Raw genomic sequence first — 15,791 nt, 5'->3', positions numbered from 1 at the left:
TATTCCATTGTATATAGATACCACATCTTCTTTACCCATTCATTGGTTATTGGGCATCTGGGCTCTTTCCATAGTTTGGCTATCATGGACATTGCTGCTATAAACGTTGGGGTGCAGGTGCCACTTCAGATCACTACATTTGTTCTTTGGGGTAAATACCCAGTAGTGCAATTGCTGGGTCATAGGGTAGCTCTATTTTCAACTTTTTGAGGAACCTCCATACTGTTTTCCACAGTGGCTGCACCAGTTTGCATTCCCACCAACGATGTAAAAGGATTCCCCTTTCTCCGCATCCTTACCAACATCTTTCGTTTCCTGCGTGCTCCCACATTTTCAAGTGTTAATTCATTCAACAAATATTCGAGAGCCTGCTGTGTGCTAAGCACTGTTCTAAGTGCTTCGGGGATAGCAGCGAATTAGACAGGCAAGAACACCTGATCTCATGGAGCTTCCGTTCTAGTGCGGGGGAATACAGGAAATGAATAATAAAGTCAGTACATTATATACCAGCCAGTATCACACCATCTAAATTCTCCCTATGAGAACTCAGGAGCTGAATTGATTTGGGTTAATTTTTGGATAAATCTTTTGGTCTATGAACTTTCCCTGCGTGTTATCCAAAGCTCAGGAATCAGTTAGATCTGGGTAATGCATTTTACTTTGCTACCAGCTCCCTTTCACTCCAAACTTGGAGACCAAATACATTTGGGTATCAAGGGGTAGGGTAGATGGTGAGCAAACTAACGAGACAAAAATACATAAATGAAATACATCAGGGAAAGGAGTGCATGTAGGACTGTTGGGGCTGGGCTGGGGTTTTAGTTTCCAGTGGAGAGTGGCCATGGAGGTCCCAACTGAGAAAGGCGAGGCAGTGCAGATATTGGGGAAGAGCATAGTAGGTCAAGTCGCTCTCATATTCCAAATTTCCGCCACCTCTCCTTCTGTTGTCACGTCTCTCTGACTACAGCTGGGAAGAACTCATGATTAGATGGGAGCCACCTAGGTAAGACAGGGCAATCTCCCCATCTCAAGGTCCTCAACCCCTGTCACATCTACAAAGCCCCACAGCCACGTAAGGTAACATAGCCACAGACTGCAGGCATTGGGCTGTGGACATCTTTGGAGGCTGTTCTGCCTTCCAACCAGTCTTATTCCCAAGCATTTCAAGTGGCTTTCTGGCATTCTGCTTTCTTTCCTCCAAGATGTGATTCCCCTGCCATCTAATCTTTCACTATTCCCCTTCTGTGCTCTAGGCTCTAGTCACATCCGTTCAACAGTTTTCCTACTCCACGTGCCTTTTGGCACATTGTTTCCTCTGTCTAGAACGCCAGCTCCACACCCCCCCCCTTTCTCCTCCTCTCTCCTTTTCCTTCTCCCGCCCATCAGAGGGTCCACCTTTATACCCACAGCCACCGGACACCAGCCAATGGACATTTACTGACCCTCCCGCCCCCCGTCAGGTAGTAGACACTGGGGATGCAGAAGGGAAGAAGATAAGGTTCCTGTTTTTGACTAGCTAATAGTTTTGGGGGGGGGAGTCAGGGAAACACTATGCAGAGAATATTATGGAAGCCTAGGGGAGGGGTCAGTCTTATAGGCTTTTTGTGATCTGCCTTCCATTTGCTATTCTTCATCTTGCTGTTGAAACCCCTTACCACTTGTTTGTATTTCTTGAGGCACTCAACTGTATCTTGCCATGTATTTTGTGCAGCTGAATGTTTGACTTACTGTGTAAGTCTTTATTTACTTTATTTACTTTATGTACTCTTTATTTACTGTATCCCAGCCAGTAGAAGGGCCTTTGGCACTCAGTCAATTTTATTTCATTCGAAATTGATTTGAATTCCCAGGATTACACTGGCAATGTTTGGAGTGTGGGTGTTCTGCAGTGCCAAGCCGGTGACCTACAGGCAGCAGTAGAACTACCGCGTTTCTGACTTCTTTTCTTGAATTTTTCCTCAACAGAGAACTTAGGCCATGGGATTTTCACGTACATGTCAGCAGTGTGCTGGCTCTTCGGGCGCCACCTGTATGATGTCCTGAAGTACCCCATCGGGCTGATGTCTTCCTCGTGGGGTGGGACACCCATCGAAGCGTGGTCTTCTGGAAGGCCACTGAGAGCCTGTGGTGTTCCAGCACGAGGGTAAGAAAGTATCCTGAAGTACGGGAGAAAGATCCATGAAATTTTATAAGAAAGAAGGACAGTAGTTTTCTCAGGAGAATCAAGGATTTGCTGAATGTCCAAATAGGTATTGAATGTATGTAACTTATTCCACAAACACGTCAGGTGTTTTTCTCACTGTGCTTGGCACCAGCCTCATTTGAGGATATGTCAGGAAGCCATTACGATCCTTTTCCTTAATAGCTAATACTTACTGAAAGCTTTCTCTATGTCGGATACTGTTGTAATCACTTTCTGTGCATTAACTCGCTTAGTACTCCCGACAGCCTCTAGAAGTGTAGATACTATTAACCTAAATCATATGTGAATAAAGCTGCCGAGTCTCAGGTTTAGTAACTCGCTTATGGGTACAACTGGCAAGGGGCAAAGTCTGGCTTCAGTGTCTGTGCTCTCAGCCACCATGCTGTATTGCCCATGAGAACAAAGAGTCTAATAGGAAAAACAAATATACACGTGATCAAAGAAATCTATTTGATTATGAAATACTTATGATGAAAGCACCATCAGGAAAAGCAGGATCCAGAAGAAGACGTGGAGTTGGGGAGAAAGGAGTAGTTAATAAAATCCCGACACTGATATTAACACAGAGATTTACAGGATGTGAACTGCTTTCTCAGACATCATTTCATTCATTCTGGGAAGGCCCCTGGGGAGAGGATGGACTTGAGCTCTTGGTGTAGCTCAGGTAAAGACACGCCTGTGGGGGAGGGAGGACAGTGAGCTTTGGAACTGAGAGAATGGGAGGGATCTCAAGCCAGGCTTCCCAGATCCCTGGGGACAGGAAGGGACTCCACTGACAGTGCGGGGAAGTGGGCATTATTCTCATATACAGCTGCCATGAGTATAAACTCATCTATGTATTTTACAGAGAAATTTAAGAATGTGTTCAAAGCCTTGAAAAAATATGCCCTTTGACCCAGGAATTTCACTTCTGGGAATTTATCTTAAGGACATAATTAAGCATCTATGCAGTAATTTTAGCTATAAGGAAGATAAGAAGAAAAATTAATCCAAGTGTCCATCCACTGAATGCTGGTTAGATAAAATGTCTGCATGAGACACTCATAATAAAACACTTCTCTTCTCTGGTCTTAGTGACCTTATCTGGAAACTGGGATGGTCCCCTCTGGACTCACAGAAAGCTGACTGATACACTTATCCCAGGGAGAACCTGGATAGATATGAAAGTTGGAGGCTGTTCACATGGGAAACAGAGTGGTTCAGTCTGATTCTGTGTGGTTTCATGAGAGTTTCACCCCAAGTGAAAGCTGGATAGACAACAAGTTTCGGGATAATCATGTGATCGGTCACTAGCATTCTCGTGACACTTGTGGATCTTATCAATTGCAGGTTCACTCAGTCTGATTCTGTGACGGGTCCCAGTAAGCACTCTGTTCTCTGGAATGCCATGATCCACCCACTGCATAACATGACTCTGAAAGGGGTGATATGGTACCAGGGTGAGTGCTCATTCTGCTGTCTCTCCATTGTATCAGTTAGCTTCTGCTGCTTAACAAAGCACCCCAGCACTGAGTGACTTAGACAATAATAATTTTATTTGGCTCACCATTCACTGGGTTATTTGGGTAATTTTCCTGTACAGACTGCTTTGGTTAATTTCTGTTGGGATGCCTGATGTGTCTTTGGCCACCTGGCAGGTGTCTGATGGCTGGGTGACCTAGGATGGCTTCTCCTTCCTGTCTGTCTTTTGAGACAAACGGCCACATGGTCTCAAGTGGCCTCTCAGCCTTGAGCAAATTAGTTTAGACTTCTTTATCATTGACATTGCAGTGTCAGGGTTCCCCATGCATCAAGAGAGAGAGAAACCCAAAGCTGAAATACTTTTCAAGCCTCTGCTTGCAGCCTGTTTGCTAAGGCCCCCTTGGCCAGTCCAGAAGGACTGCAGGAAGGCCCACTCCCTAAGGGCATGGATAGAGGTTGGGGAGCAATGTGTGGCCGTGTCTGCACTCACCCCAAGCACTCACCTCTCACAATCTGGACTGTTTTTAGGGGAGTCCAACGTGGATTTTAACAGGGACCTGTACAATTGTACATTCCCTGCGCTCATTGAAGACTGGCGCCAGACCTTCCACTGGGGGTCCCAGGGGCAGACAGAGCGTTTCTTCCCATTTGGATTTGTCCAGGTATGTGTTGAGGGAAGGAAGGTTTGGGCATCGGTGTGGGGGTGTGCTGTGGAGGTCTCTTTCCTGGGATCCATATTCCTTTTTTTGCCCTCATTGTCTGGTTAAGAAATGAGTGTAAGACTTAATTCATTTCAGTTCACAGATGGGCAAGTGCATCTGCAACATAAGGTTAATAAGTGATTAATACTTATTAAAAAAGGTATATATGTGCATTAAAGCTATTTAAAAGTAAGCAACAAAGAAGCTGAAACATTTTTTGGTCACTGAACCTCCACTTTATTTATTTTATTTTATTTTTATCTTTTTTTCATTATTATGTTCAATTAACCAACATATAGAACATTCTTTTTTTTTTAAGATTTTATTTATTTATTTGACAGACAGAGATCACAAGCAGGCAGAGAGAGAGAGAGAGCGTGGGGGGTAAGCAGTTTCCCCGCTGAGCAAAGAGCCCAATGCAGGGCTCGATCCCAGGACCCTGGGATCATGACCTGAGCTGAAGGCAGAGGCTTAACCCACTGAGGCCCCCAGGTGCCCCTCAATTAACCAACATATAGTACATCATTAGTTTTTGATGTAGTGTTCAGTGGTTCATCAGTTGTATATACATTTCTAATTCCCCAATCCTGACATAGGCAGACCTCTTCACTCATGTGTTTTTGCAGTGAGATCCACACCATAACATTGTACCATAGCTTGCTTCTGCCTTAATGTTATATTGTGAGCATTTTTTCATGCCAGTTAATATTAATCTTAAGCACAACTTGTAATAATTGCTGAGTACTTTGAAATACAGCTGTATTCTAATTTATTTAACTAGTTCTCAATAAATGGGCCCTTAGGTTGCTTTAAACACCTTGCTTTTAAAAGCAGCAGCATGCTTATTTTCCTTGTGGCTAAATCATTGCATATGTACTTAATTCTTTCCGTAAGATAAATTCCCAGAAATGAAATTGCTAGGTCAAGTTGAACGTTTTTTAAGGCGTTGAACATGTCCTCAAGTTTCTTTGTAGAAGTGTATAAATTTGGATTAATTGTATACTCTCAGCAGGTATGTGTGAGAATGTCCACTTCCCCACAGCCTCCCTAACCAGTGCTGCCCCTTCCCCACCAACAGTGACGTTTTGCTCTCTCACTGCCCGCCCACTGCTTGTGCTCTCCCACACTTTCCTAGCCAACCTCATGCCTCAGACCTCAGCCTGGGTATCAGGTTAGGAAGCTTTCTGGGAGTTTTTAGCATGGGGTACTTAGCACCCTCTCCTTCCCCATGTTACTTTCATGTCAGTTGTACACATGACCTCTTTTTCCTGGATCACATTTGCGTCCCAGTACCTTACTGGTTGGCAGTCATTAAATACGGCCTAACACATGAATGGAAAAAGATGTCAAGAGAAATCATACTTTTAATTAGTGGCAACTAGTTGGAAAGATTCTGCTCTCCTCTTGCTGAAAAGGAAGAAATATATTTAACCAAGTTCATAATGGTGTTACCCTGCCTGTTCGTTTGGCCCCTCCAAGACATAGACATCTTAGCAGGGCGGTCATTCTGACTTGCCTGGAATATAGGAAATAAAACAAGTAAGGTGTTGGAAAAGCGGGGCCCAACTCACAGTGTGATAATGGAATAGGCTTTAATATTTGAATGAGATGCACGTGCGTCCAGCTGTCTGGCTCTGCACGGCCCCCAGATCCCTCGCGCTTGCCGTCCTCACATCTCCCCCACCCTGTCCTATTTCACCATACCTTTTTTTGGATAAAGATTTTTATAGACCTTCTTTCCACTTATAATTACTTTACAACCGTGTTCTTTCTCCTTTCTCACATTTGTTTTGACTTCAAAACAAGATGATTCTACTCATTATTATCAAAATAGCAAGCCCTGTCATCAGCTCTCTGTTTCTGTTGGTGGAAACTCCATTTGGACTTTTGTGGTTCTTTTTTTGTCTTTGCTGTATAGATGGTGATTTGAATGTGACTTCAGCCAATACCAGCCATGTGTCGTATGCTTATTATATGCCATGAACTGTGTAAGGTGCTAGAAATAGCACGTGAATCAGAGAGACCTGGTCCTTGCACTCAGGCCTTTCTGTTTCGTGAGACTAAGTCCCTTAGTCTCCCGGCTTTAGCGATCATCATCAACAAAAATCTGTTGGTTGCTTGTGGAAAGCTGAGAATGCAAACGTATACCTTCAAGGAGACATATCAAACATGACAAAATAGTGGTTCAGCACGTGGCTGTGGAGCTAGTCTGCCTGGATTCAAATCCAGCTCTGACTCCAGCCATGTGATTTTTAAAAATATATTTAACTTATTTGACAGAGAGCAGAAGCTGGGGAGCAGGGGAGGGAGAAGCGGGCTCCCTGCTGACCAGGGAGTCCTGTGTGGGGCTCCATCCTAGGACCGTGGGATCATGACCTGAGTTGAAGGCAGAGGCTTAACCCACTGAGCTACCCAGACTCCCCTAAAACATTATTTTTATTATTATCTTTATTATTTTAGATATTATGTGAGTTAATCCATATAAAATCTGGCCCATGCCAGGTAATGTTAGTCTTAATTATTATCAATGTTAGAAGTCAGAACATGTGGAGGGACAGTTGGTCTGCGAGGATAGATGAGTTTATAGCAGTGTTGAGTTTGAAATGATGGTGGCAATAGCTAGAGAGACGTTAGAGACGGAGGACTGGAGCTCAGTGGAGTTAGATACGTGTGTGCGAGAGGTAGTAGGAAGGTGATCTGGAGCGTGGGAGGAAAGGAAGACTAGGAGGCTAGGAGGCTAGGAAGTCTGTACCAAGGGTCTGGAGGAATGGTGGAGTGGACTGCAGAATGCAGTATGCTGTTGTAAAGTGCCCTGAGTGTGGCCACTTCATTATTCTGTGGCCAATCATATGCCTTCATTAGGAGCAGTATTTCTACTCATTGCTGTGGGAGGCTGAACAGCACCCTAGTAGATCTCAGATCTGGGAAAACATGAATTTCTTTTGGGTATGGAGTCTGCTGGTGCCTCCGTGTGGCCGCTTTGGAGTAGAGCAAGCCACGAAACGGGCCTCCCTGCTGCCATTTTGAAACAACTTCCTGGGCTGCTGTGGCTGCATTTAGCATTTCTCTCTCTCGTGCTTCAGGCTAGTACTTACCCTAGACTCTTTCTGGTAGCTTTGTTGCCGTGATCCTCATCGTGACACTGGCTGGTGACCACGGTTCTGCTCTCAGTTTTCTGGCGGTGGTGTGGGAAGGAGTAGGGTCACTCACTGTGTCTTCTCACCAAGTTCCTTTATGAAGCTTCAGCAGCTTTTATCATTTCCTATGTTCAAGCAGATTTGCCCAAGAGATTTTAATAAGAGAACTGGAAGTGTCCCCTTGGTTCAAGATCGTGTCCTTTCTTCTACCATTGCAACCTCTCCAGGGTTTTCCTGAGGATTTTCTAGAAGGTCAAGAAGCAGAACACTTCCTGTGCTCAAAGCTCCATTTGGCCACATTTGTCGGGATGATCTCAGGTATTTGCTCGCTCTGAAAGTGAGAAGGCTGGGGGAGCAGTCTCTACATGACGTAGCTCCCCTCATGGGGACAGAAATTTGCAAATGGCGTCCAAAGATAGCGTGCTTGCTCCGTTTTCCAGCTTGTGACCTGACTGCCTGTTAGATCATGGCTGTGAAAGAGGGGTGGCGGGTTGATGCCTCTCACTGGCTGGACAGGGGCTAAGAATAAGGTATGGTCTAATTCAGAGAACAGGGTGATATAAATATCAGAGAAGTGAGGAAGGAAGGGTTGGGACCACATGCGTCTGAGTAATATTAAAGAATTTTCCCAGGAGCTCTGTCTTCTGCAGGAGTAGGAGTCTGTCGACTTTAAGTCGAGATGAAAGCATTTACTCAGGATGTTACAGAGTCAGACGCCCTTTTACTGCCTTACTTCTCCTGCACTAGTCTGAGGTGCCATCATCTCTCCCTTGAAGTCTTGCCTCCTCTCTGGTCTTCCTGCTTCTACCTTTTCTCCCCTTTACGATAGTCTCATCATTTCAGTTAAAGCCATCCTTTGAAATGTAAGCTGCATCAGAAGGCTCCAGTGGTTCCGCCACACAAGCGAGGTCAGCAAAGCGACAGGCGGTCCGCCCCTGCCGCACTGCCCGTCTGACCTCACGCCCTAACTCTCTTTGCCTCACTTGCTCCACGTCAGCTGCACTGGCTACCTTAGTCTTCCAGCACACCAGGCATACTTGGCCCTAGGGCCGGCCATTTTCCTTTCCTTCTGCCTGGAAAGTTCTTTCCCTGGTATGTTAGTTTTCTGTTGCTGCATAAAAAATTTCTGCATATTTAGCAGCTTCAAACAATGATGCACACATTTCTTATCTCACAGTTTGTGTGGGCGAGGAGTCTGGCATGCCTGGCTTAGCTGAGTCCTCTGCTCGGGGCTGCAGTGAAGGTGTTGGACAGAGCTGGGGTCTCAGCTGAGGCTTGGGGTTGTCTTCCAAGCTTAGGTGGCTGTTGGTAGAATTCGTTTCTTTGAAGCTGTAGAACTCAGGGCAGCTGACTTCTTGAAGGCCAGCAGGAGAGAGTCTCAGACTTCTCTTTTCAGACTTCCCCTTTTTAAAGAATTTGCTGACTGAGTTGGGCTCTGCATCTACTCTTCCTTTGGTTACCTTGAAGTCTGCCGATAAAGGGCCTTACCTACACTTGCAGAATCCCGAGATGGGTGTTGTCCTTTCTCTGGGTCCCATCCCCTATCCAGGTGGTTGCTTGCTTCTGTCATTTTGTCTTTTAGGCTGTCTTATTCCTGCCCATCCCATTTCTGCTGCTCTCCTAGGTCAGGCCTTTTATCTCATGTGTCTAGAATGTTCTAGTAGCTTTTAAACCAGTCAGCCTCTCTGCTTTTGGGCTCTTTTCTTCACAGAATCATTTGCACGATCACTAGATTAATCCTTTGAAATAGTCCTTTTATCATTTTCAGTGGCTCTCTAATTTCTAAATTAAGGTTAAATTCACACAGAATTAACCATTTTAAAGCATTCAGTTCAGTGGCATTAGTACATTCACAGTGTTCTGCAACCATCACCTCCATAGTGATCCCCTGTTGCTTGTGGGGGAGTTAGAAACGCTATCCAAACACTTGCCTCACCGTCTTAACAACATTGTCTTTCCTACATAAACCCTTCAGTTCAGCTCGATTACTCTCTCTCTTGCTTTCAAAATTGCCTTTTTCTTTCTTGGGTTTGCATATTATAAGATTCTGACATATCCTGTTTGTAGTGACTACTCATATTTTCTGGGCCCATCCAAGTTTTTTTTTTTTTTCCCCAACATATTCTGAGGTCCTGTGTCTTAGAATAATAAACTTTAATGCAGAGTACTTGCTGTCTGTGCCTCCATTGTAGCATTTAATTCATGCTATTTTATATTACTCTTTAACATTTCTTATGTACGGGTCTGTCCCCTCAACAAAGCTGGGAAGTACTTGTACCAGTTAGCTATTGCTATGTAACAGATCACCTCAAAACTCCATGGCTTAGCATAACATTTACTGTAGCTCACATGTGTGGGTCGCTGGAGGCTGGTTGATCTTGACTGAGCACCACCGAACTCTTTCATATCTCTGTGGGTCAGTGGCAGGTGGGGGCTCTCACTTAGGCTTGGCTGGAGTGGGTTAGAGGAGGACAGTCCGTCCCACGGCGCTCACCCTTCTGCAGAGTGCTGTGGACTAGGCCAGGCATGTCATTCTCCCGACAGCAGAAATGTGACACAGCAAGTGGAACCACACGGGTCTCTGGAGGCTGAGGCTAGGAACTGATGTGTCCTAACTTCTGTTTCAGTCTGTTGACCAAAGAAAACCACCTTAGAAAGTGGTGGGGGAACCCAGCCTTTCTTTTCCTGGGAGAAACCCCAAAGCCAGATGGCAGGAAGATGTGACTGTAGGAAGGGGGGAAGAATTGGGGTCTTTGCTGCAATTTACCACATGCTCACAGATGCTTTCCTCTCAGGTTCCTTATAGCACTTGAACATGTTTTAGATCGATGTGTCAGTTACCTGTTGCTATGTAACAAACAACCCCCAAAATTAGTGGCTTTAAAACGTCAGCCATTGTATTTGCTCATGATGCCATGGGTGGGTCAGGCAGGGCTCAGCTGGGGCGGCTTGGCTCTGCTTGATGTGATGTCAGCCCGGCTTGCTTCTGTGGCTACAATTTGAACTGAAGTCTCAAGCTTTCACGTGACTGTCCCCTCTGCTGAGCCCATAGGGTCATTAACCCCTCTCCCTCCTAAGGATCTTCCAATGTCCAAGGCCCCATCTCCATGTAGTTTCTCCGGGAGCGCAGCTGGACTGTTTTTACCTGGCCATCCCCAGGGGCCAGGAGAATGAAATCAGAAGGCCAGGGCACTTGGGACAATGACTCAGAGGCCGAGGGTGACTTCTACTGCATTCTGCTGGGTGGAGAATATCACAGGCTCAGCCCAGATTCAGTGGGAGGAGGAATAGGCTCCGCCTCTTGATGGGCGTTACAGCACAGACACACTGGGGTGTCGGGGGAGGGGTATTCAGCCACAATGGTAAGAAGCTCACTAAGTACTTGTTGAATGAGCATTTGAATGAATGAATGAAGCAGAAGCTTATGAAGAAGACTCTAGGACAGGGTTCTGATGCAACATTCTCTGCTTTTTAGTTATCTTCATATCTTTCTGCAACCTCAGATGACACATTCCCCCAGATCCGTTGGCATCAAACAGCAGATTTTGGCTATGTCCCCAACGCAAGGATGCCCAACACTTTCATGGCAGTAGCAATGGATCTCTGTGATAGGAAGTCACCTTTTGGCAGGTACGGGTGCTTCTTGGGCTTTGTTTGAACAATACTCCCTGTTCTTTGTCTGTGGCCTTCACTGTGACGTTTACTTGTGAGAGGGCAAAGAGTGGGTGCCCTAAGGACTGGACCTTAGGAGCATTATCTGTTCATCATTTACACTGGCATGGGTTGCAGTAAATTAAACTTCCACATCTCAGTGCCTGGTGCAAGGACATTTTATTTCTTGTTCACACCACATGTCTGAAGAAGGTCAACAGAGGTCATCAGAGAGGTTTTGCCGGTTAGAGTCATTCACAGATCCAGAGCAACAAGATTCCAAGTTGGTCTGGGCTTCCAGGCACCTTAAAGTCTCCCCCTGGTGGTGAAAGGAGCTTTTGCTCACATCGCATTGGCCAGAGCAGGTCATCTGGCTCTGCTGGGCTTCAAGCTTCGGGCTTGGGGGAGAGCAGGAAGTGGACTTCTTCCCTGAACTCAGAGGGGCAGTGATGGGATATCTGTGAATGGCTCCATTGACTACCGCATGCTAGCTGTGGGATACAGGGGGATCTGAAGGGACATGGGGCCCAACTCATAGTGTCTGGTTTATAGTATGAACTTGAACAAATATTTATTTTTTTGTTTTATTTTTAAAAGATTTTATTTATTTATTTGACAGAGAGAGATCACAAGTAGGCAGAGAGGCAGGCAGAGAGAGAGAGAGAGAGAGAGAGAGGTAAGCAGGCTCCCCGCTGAGCAGAGAGCCCCATGCGGGACTCGATCCCAGGGCCCTGAGATCATGACCTGGGCCGAAGGCAGAGGCTTAACCCACTGAACCACCCAGGTGCCCCAAATATTTATTTTTGAACAAATGAAGATTGATTTATTGAATGAATAAAACCTGGAGGGGGCTGAGTGATGAACGATGGATTCAGACGAAACACAGGACTTTCAGTGGCTAGAAGAATTTTGCGTAAGCTCTCCTCCAGTGCCTTTCCTCCCTCCCTGGGGGACCTTTATTCCTTCCTTCTAAGTCACCTGCTTTTTCATGGTTTCTCACCCATAGGAGGCCCAGAGCCCCATTTATGGTCACAATTCACCATGTCTCCTAAACAGACAAGCCACTGGTCACTGGCTATTAGATTTAGTCAGCTTCATTCTTATCTTCCTGAAGGGTGCTTTGTGTAATCCTTTTCTCTTGTTTCTTTTTTTTAAAGTGTGGTTACTGTTGCGCTCAAGTTCTCTGCTTGTTCTTTCTCCTGCAGCATCCACCCTCGAGACAAACAGACAGTGGCTTACAGGCTGCACTTGGGGGCCCGGGCTGTGGCTTATGGTGAGAAGTTGATCTTTCAAGGACCACTGCCTGAGAACATGGAGCTCCTGGCTGACAAGGGGCTGCTCAACGTCACGTATTCACAGGAAATCCGGGTGCAGAGGCAGGACAAGATATTTGAGGTGAGAAGAATGTTGAAACAGTAGGGATTCATCCTATGTCAGGGTTTTCTCCACACCGAGGCCCATCTCTAATTGTAACATTTCTGTGAGGCAGAGCTTGGCTTTTAGTAGGGTGGAGTTTATCTCAGAGGAGTGACTGAGTAGCTATTAATTCTTTCACTTAGTGGTAATTTGATAGGACAGTCCAGGAAAGGAATTCATATTAAATATTCCTTTTGTATTTCTGCTCCCAGAGCAGCCATCTTTGCTCTGGTAAGGGCTTGGGGCTTTCTGTGGAGGTTACCTATTGAAAGATTCCTTACTCTTGAGTATTTCCCTCATCCTTGGATGTCTTTTTATATCACACGATCCCAAATCCTAATATATTTTTCAATTTAGTGTTTCCTTTGAGAGGCTTAGCTTGGGGGTTTGTAAGTCAGTGTGAATTAATGTAATGAAACTACTTTCTAATAGTATCTAGCGAGGGAGAGAAGGAGCCACACTTAGCCTCGTCCCACTGTGGAACGAGGCCTTTGTAGGGGTCTTCCATGGTTGGGGGTGCAGGTCGAGGCATTCCTCTTGGAACATGGAGATGAGCGTCTCTGGGAACCTGAGGCCATCAGGCTGGATGGGGTGGGGGGAGCAGTGTATGAAAAGAGGGCACTGGAGGGAATGAAAGAACATGGAAGACCAACTTGAATTATACACTAGCTTCTCTAGGGCTGTTCTCCTCTGGCGTCCCAGCTGCAACACCCACTTGCCTCAGGTGCTTGGGCAGCACTAAACCGCCCTGAGCTTCTCTGGACACTGGGGCTAAGGTAATTCTAGCTCTCCAGAAGTCTCCATGCTGAGTTCAGTTCTCCCCTGTAGTCAGCGGCTGGCAGTCTGCCTGTCATCCAGACCCAGAATCCTAGTTGGGAGCAGGACAGAATTTCACCTATGGGTACTGGATAATTTATGTCCCCTTCCTTGGATTGTTTCTGGTTGGAGAGAGGCTTATTATCCAAGGTCCCTTTGTGCCCCTTCTTCATTCCCTAGCTCCTTTGGGCGGGCCAGAGCGCTCACAGCAGCTGGACCGCTCCATCGGCTCAGTTCTGCCTGCTGTGCCATCTGGTCAGACGCGGATGTTGCTGGGAGCCTACATTCAAAAATATATTAGAATTTGGGATCGTGTGATCTAAACGCTCTATGTGATGATGCCTCCTTGTCTCCCTGTCACTGAATGGTTTATTGATTGATTGATTTGATCACATGAGCATTTCTCATCACACTATGGCTGTGTTGACCAAACCCAACCTGAACTCGGGTTTGTTCTGGTTCTTGTAGGAAAGGCATCCTTGGCTAAGTGTGGCTCCTTCTCTCCCTGTGACCCCTGTTTCCAGTCTTTTGGAATGGCCTCACTGACCCAAGCATTGCGATGTTATCATTCTCTTGTTAGGTCTCATGTTGCCGTGACCGTCAGTGCAAGTGGCTCCCAGCTCCCATGGACGCTTTCTCAGCCCAGACGGTGGCCCTGAATATCCGTTCTTGCCGTGGCGCTCTGGCTGCCGTTCGCTACGCCTGGACCACGTGGCCTTGTGAATATAAGCAGTGCCCCCTGTACCACCCCAGGAGCACCCTGCCAGCCCCTCCCTTCATTGCGTCCCTGACAGACCCAAGGCGGGGCAAGCACAGCGAGCTTGCTGAGTGACGTAGTGGCCTCATGACCCTCATCTTGGACTTAAGTGTGGGTCCTTGAGATTTGGGCATTTAGGTGTTGAAGTGATGACAACTAATGCTTTTAAAGGCAACTAATAGCAAAGCCGCCTGGCCAGCTCCCAGCCAGCACATGGTTGTTTCTAGATTCTGAATAGGAGACAAGCCAGTGCTGGCAGGCAAAGGAGATGCTTGCCTTTTGTCCCCTAGACAGCCTAGTGTCTTACTGGACTAATTCCCAGCTACAAACAAATGCAGCCTGTGTCATTCACTTGCCTTGTGGAGAGCGTGCGGTGTCACACTTTTGTGACCTTATGTCCAGCGTTGGGTGGAAATACACGGCTGGAAGAGATTTCAAGGCTCATTATTTATGTGTTCTTTACAGGATCTGGCTAGTGGTTACTGAGTCTCTGTACAAAGTTTCTAAACTTCCCAACAGTTTTTCCTTATGTAGAACTGAACTCTTTCTAGCCCTATTTGTGTTCTCAAAGCCAAAAACAGTTCTGTTCCTTCAGTCTAAATAATGATAATGTGACTGTCTGAAACCAACCAGCCCCGTGTGCAGGCATGTGGGATGGCGCGGAGGGGCTGCCTGAGGGAGGAGGAGATGGGGGCGTTGGTAGCGGCCCAGGAACGTATGTGGGCAGCCAGGGACGGGTGGGGGAGTCACAGGCTCAGGACTTGACAACAGAGGTTCCTGAGAAGCAAGCAGGTTCAGTATAATCTCAGGCTTTTTAAGGTAAGAGGTTTACCTATAAAAAGGATAACCCAGATGGAAGAAAAAAGAGGCTGAAAATAAAGCTCCATGATAAGCATGTAGAAAAATAATCCAGATGGGACAAATGTGAAAGCGTGCTCTGTGTGGACTGTTAAGAATTGTAATGCTGTTTATTGGTTGATTAAAAACAGCTAACAGCAACTTGATAACTGTGTCATCTATTGGAATCTGGAAATCAAAATATAATCATTAGTGGCAATTTATAGCCCATCAAAACCGGGTTAGGAACAGGTTTGTAAATTGTCCTCTGAAGCATGAGTAGCTTCCTCTCCCTTAATGGGAAAAAGAACTAAAGCACGAAGCACCTGACCCACGGGGCCCCGGTGTAGCTCCGAGCACCCCCAAGTCAGTGCCAGGATTTATTTTGTAAAAAACCAATACAACTACACAGTCTGCAAGGAGCTTTGGCTCCTCAGAGGGCTTTTGCTGTACAGTTAACTCCCAACACCCATGCCTTGACCTCGTATGCATCTGACCTAAGGGGAACCACAAACCTAGGAATAGACTCCTGAGAAAAAGTAAATCTGCCCTCCCCTCTGGCAACACACATGCACACGGGCTTTTCTAATTCGCAGGTGGCTTGACATGATCAAGATCCATACGCCCAGGCTCCTTCCTTCCCCAATCACCAAGTGTAACACAGGGAAGAAATTAGCTTCAAGAAGTAGATAAATTAATGAGAAGTCATGTGAAACTTCATTTTTAATGGCTGAATCATTTAAAACATTCTGCGGGAATTCAGTTTATTTTCCAAATGAAAATAACTTTTTAGTATTTGAAAAATGAAGTTT

The 15,791-nt window shown here is 46.0% G+C and overlaps 1 protein-coding gene across 1 annotated transcript in view; it reads left to right on the top strand.

Moving 5' to 3' along the window:
* Positions 1 to 15,149, top strand: part of SIAE (sialic acid acetylesterase) — a 38,559-nt gene extending 23,410 nt beyond the window's left edge. Inside the window, exons 5-10 of the mRNA XM_082749011.1 lie at positions 1,966 to 2,143; positions 3,533 to 3,642; positions 4,193 to 4,326; positions 10,978 to 11,132; positions 12,359 to 12,548; positions 13,966 to 15,149. Of these exons, the coding sequence (XP_082605137.1) occupies positions 1,966 to 2,143; positions 3,533 to 3,642; positions 4,193 to 4,326; positions 10,978 to 11,132; positions 12,359 to 12,548; positions 13,966 to 14,217 (1,019 nt within the window). The 3' untranslated portion in view covers positions 14,218 to 15,149. The remainder of the gene's footprint in view (positions 1 to 1,965; positions 2,144 to 3,532; positions 3,643 to 4,192; positions 4,327 to 10,977; positions 11,133 to 12,358; positions 12,549 to 13,965) is intronic.
* The last annotated feature ends 642 nt before the right edge of the window (positions 15,150 to 15,791 follow it).

The sequence above is a fragment of the Mustela nivalis genome (genome assembly GCF_964662115.1).
Source record: "Mustela nivalis genome assembly, chromosome: 9".
NCBI classification, from domain to species: Eukaryota; Metazoa; Chordata; class Mammalia; order Carnivora; family Mustelidae; genus Mustela; species Mustela nivalis.
The sequence above is the reverse complement of the archived record's forward strand: the minus strand, read 5'-3'. Positions and strand labels throughout refer to the sequence as shown.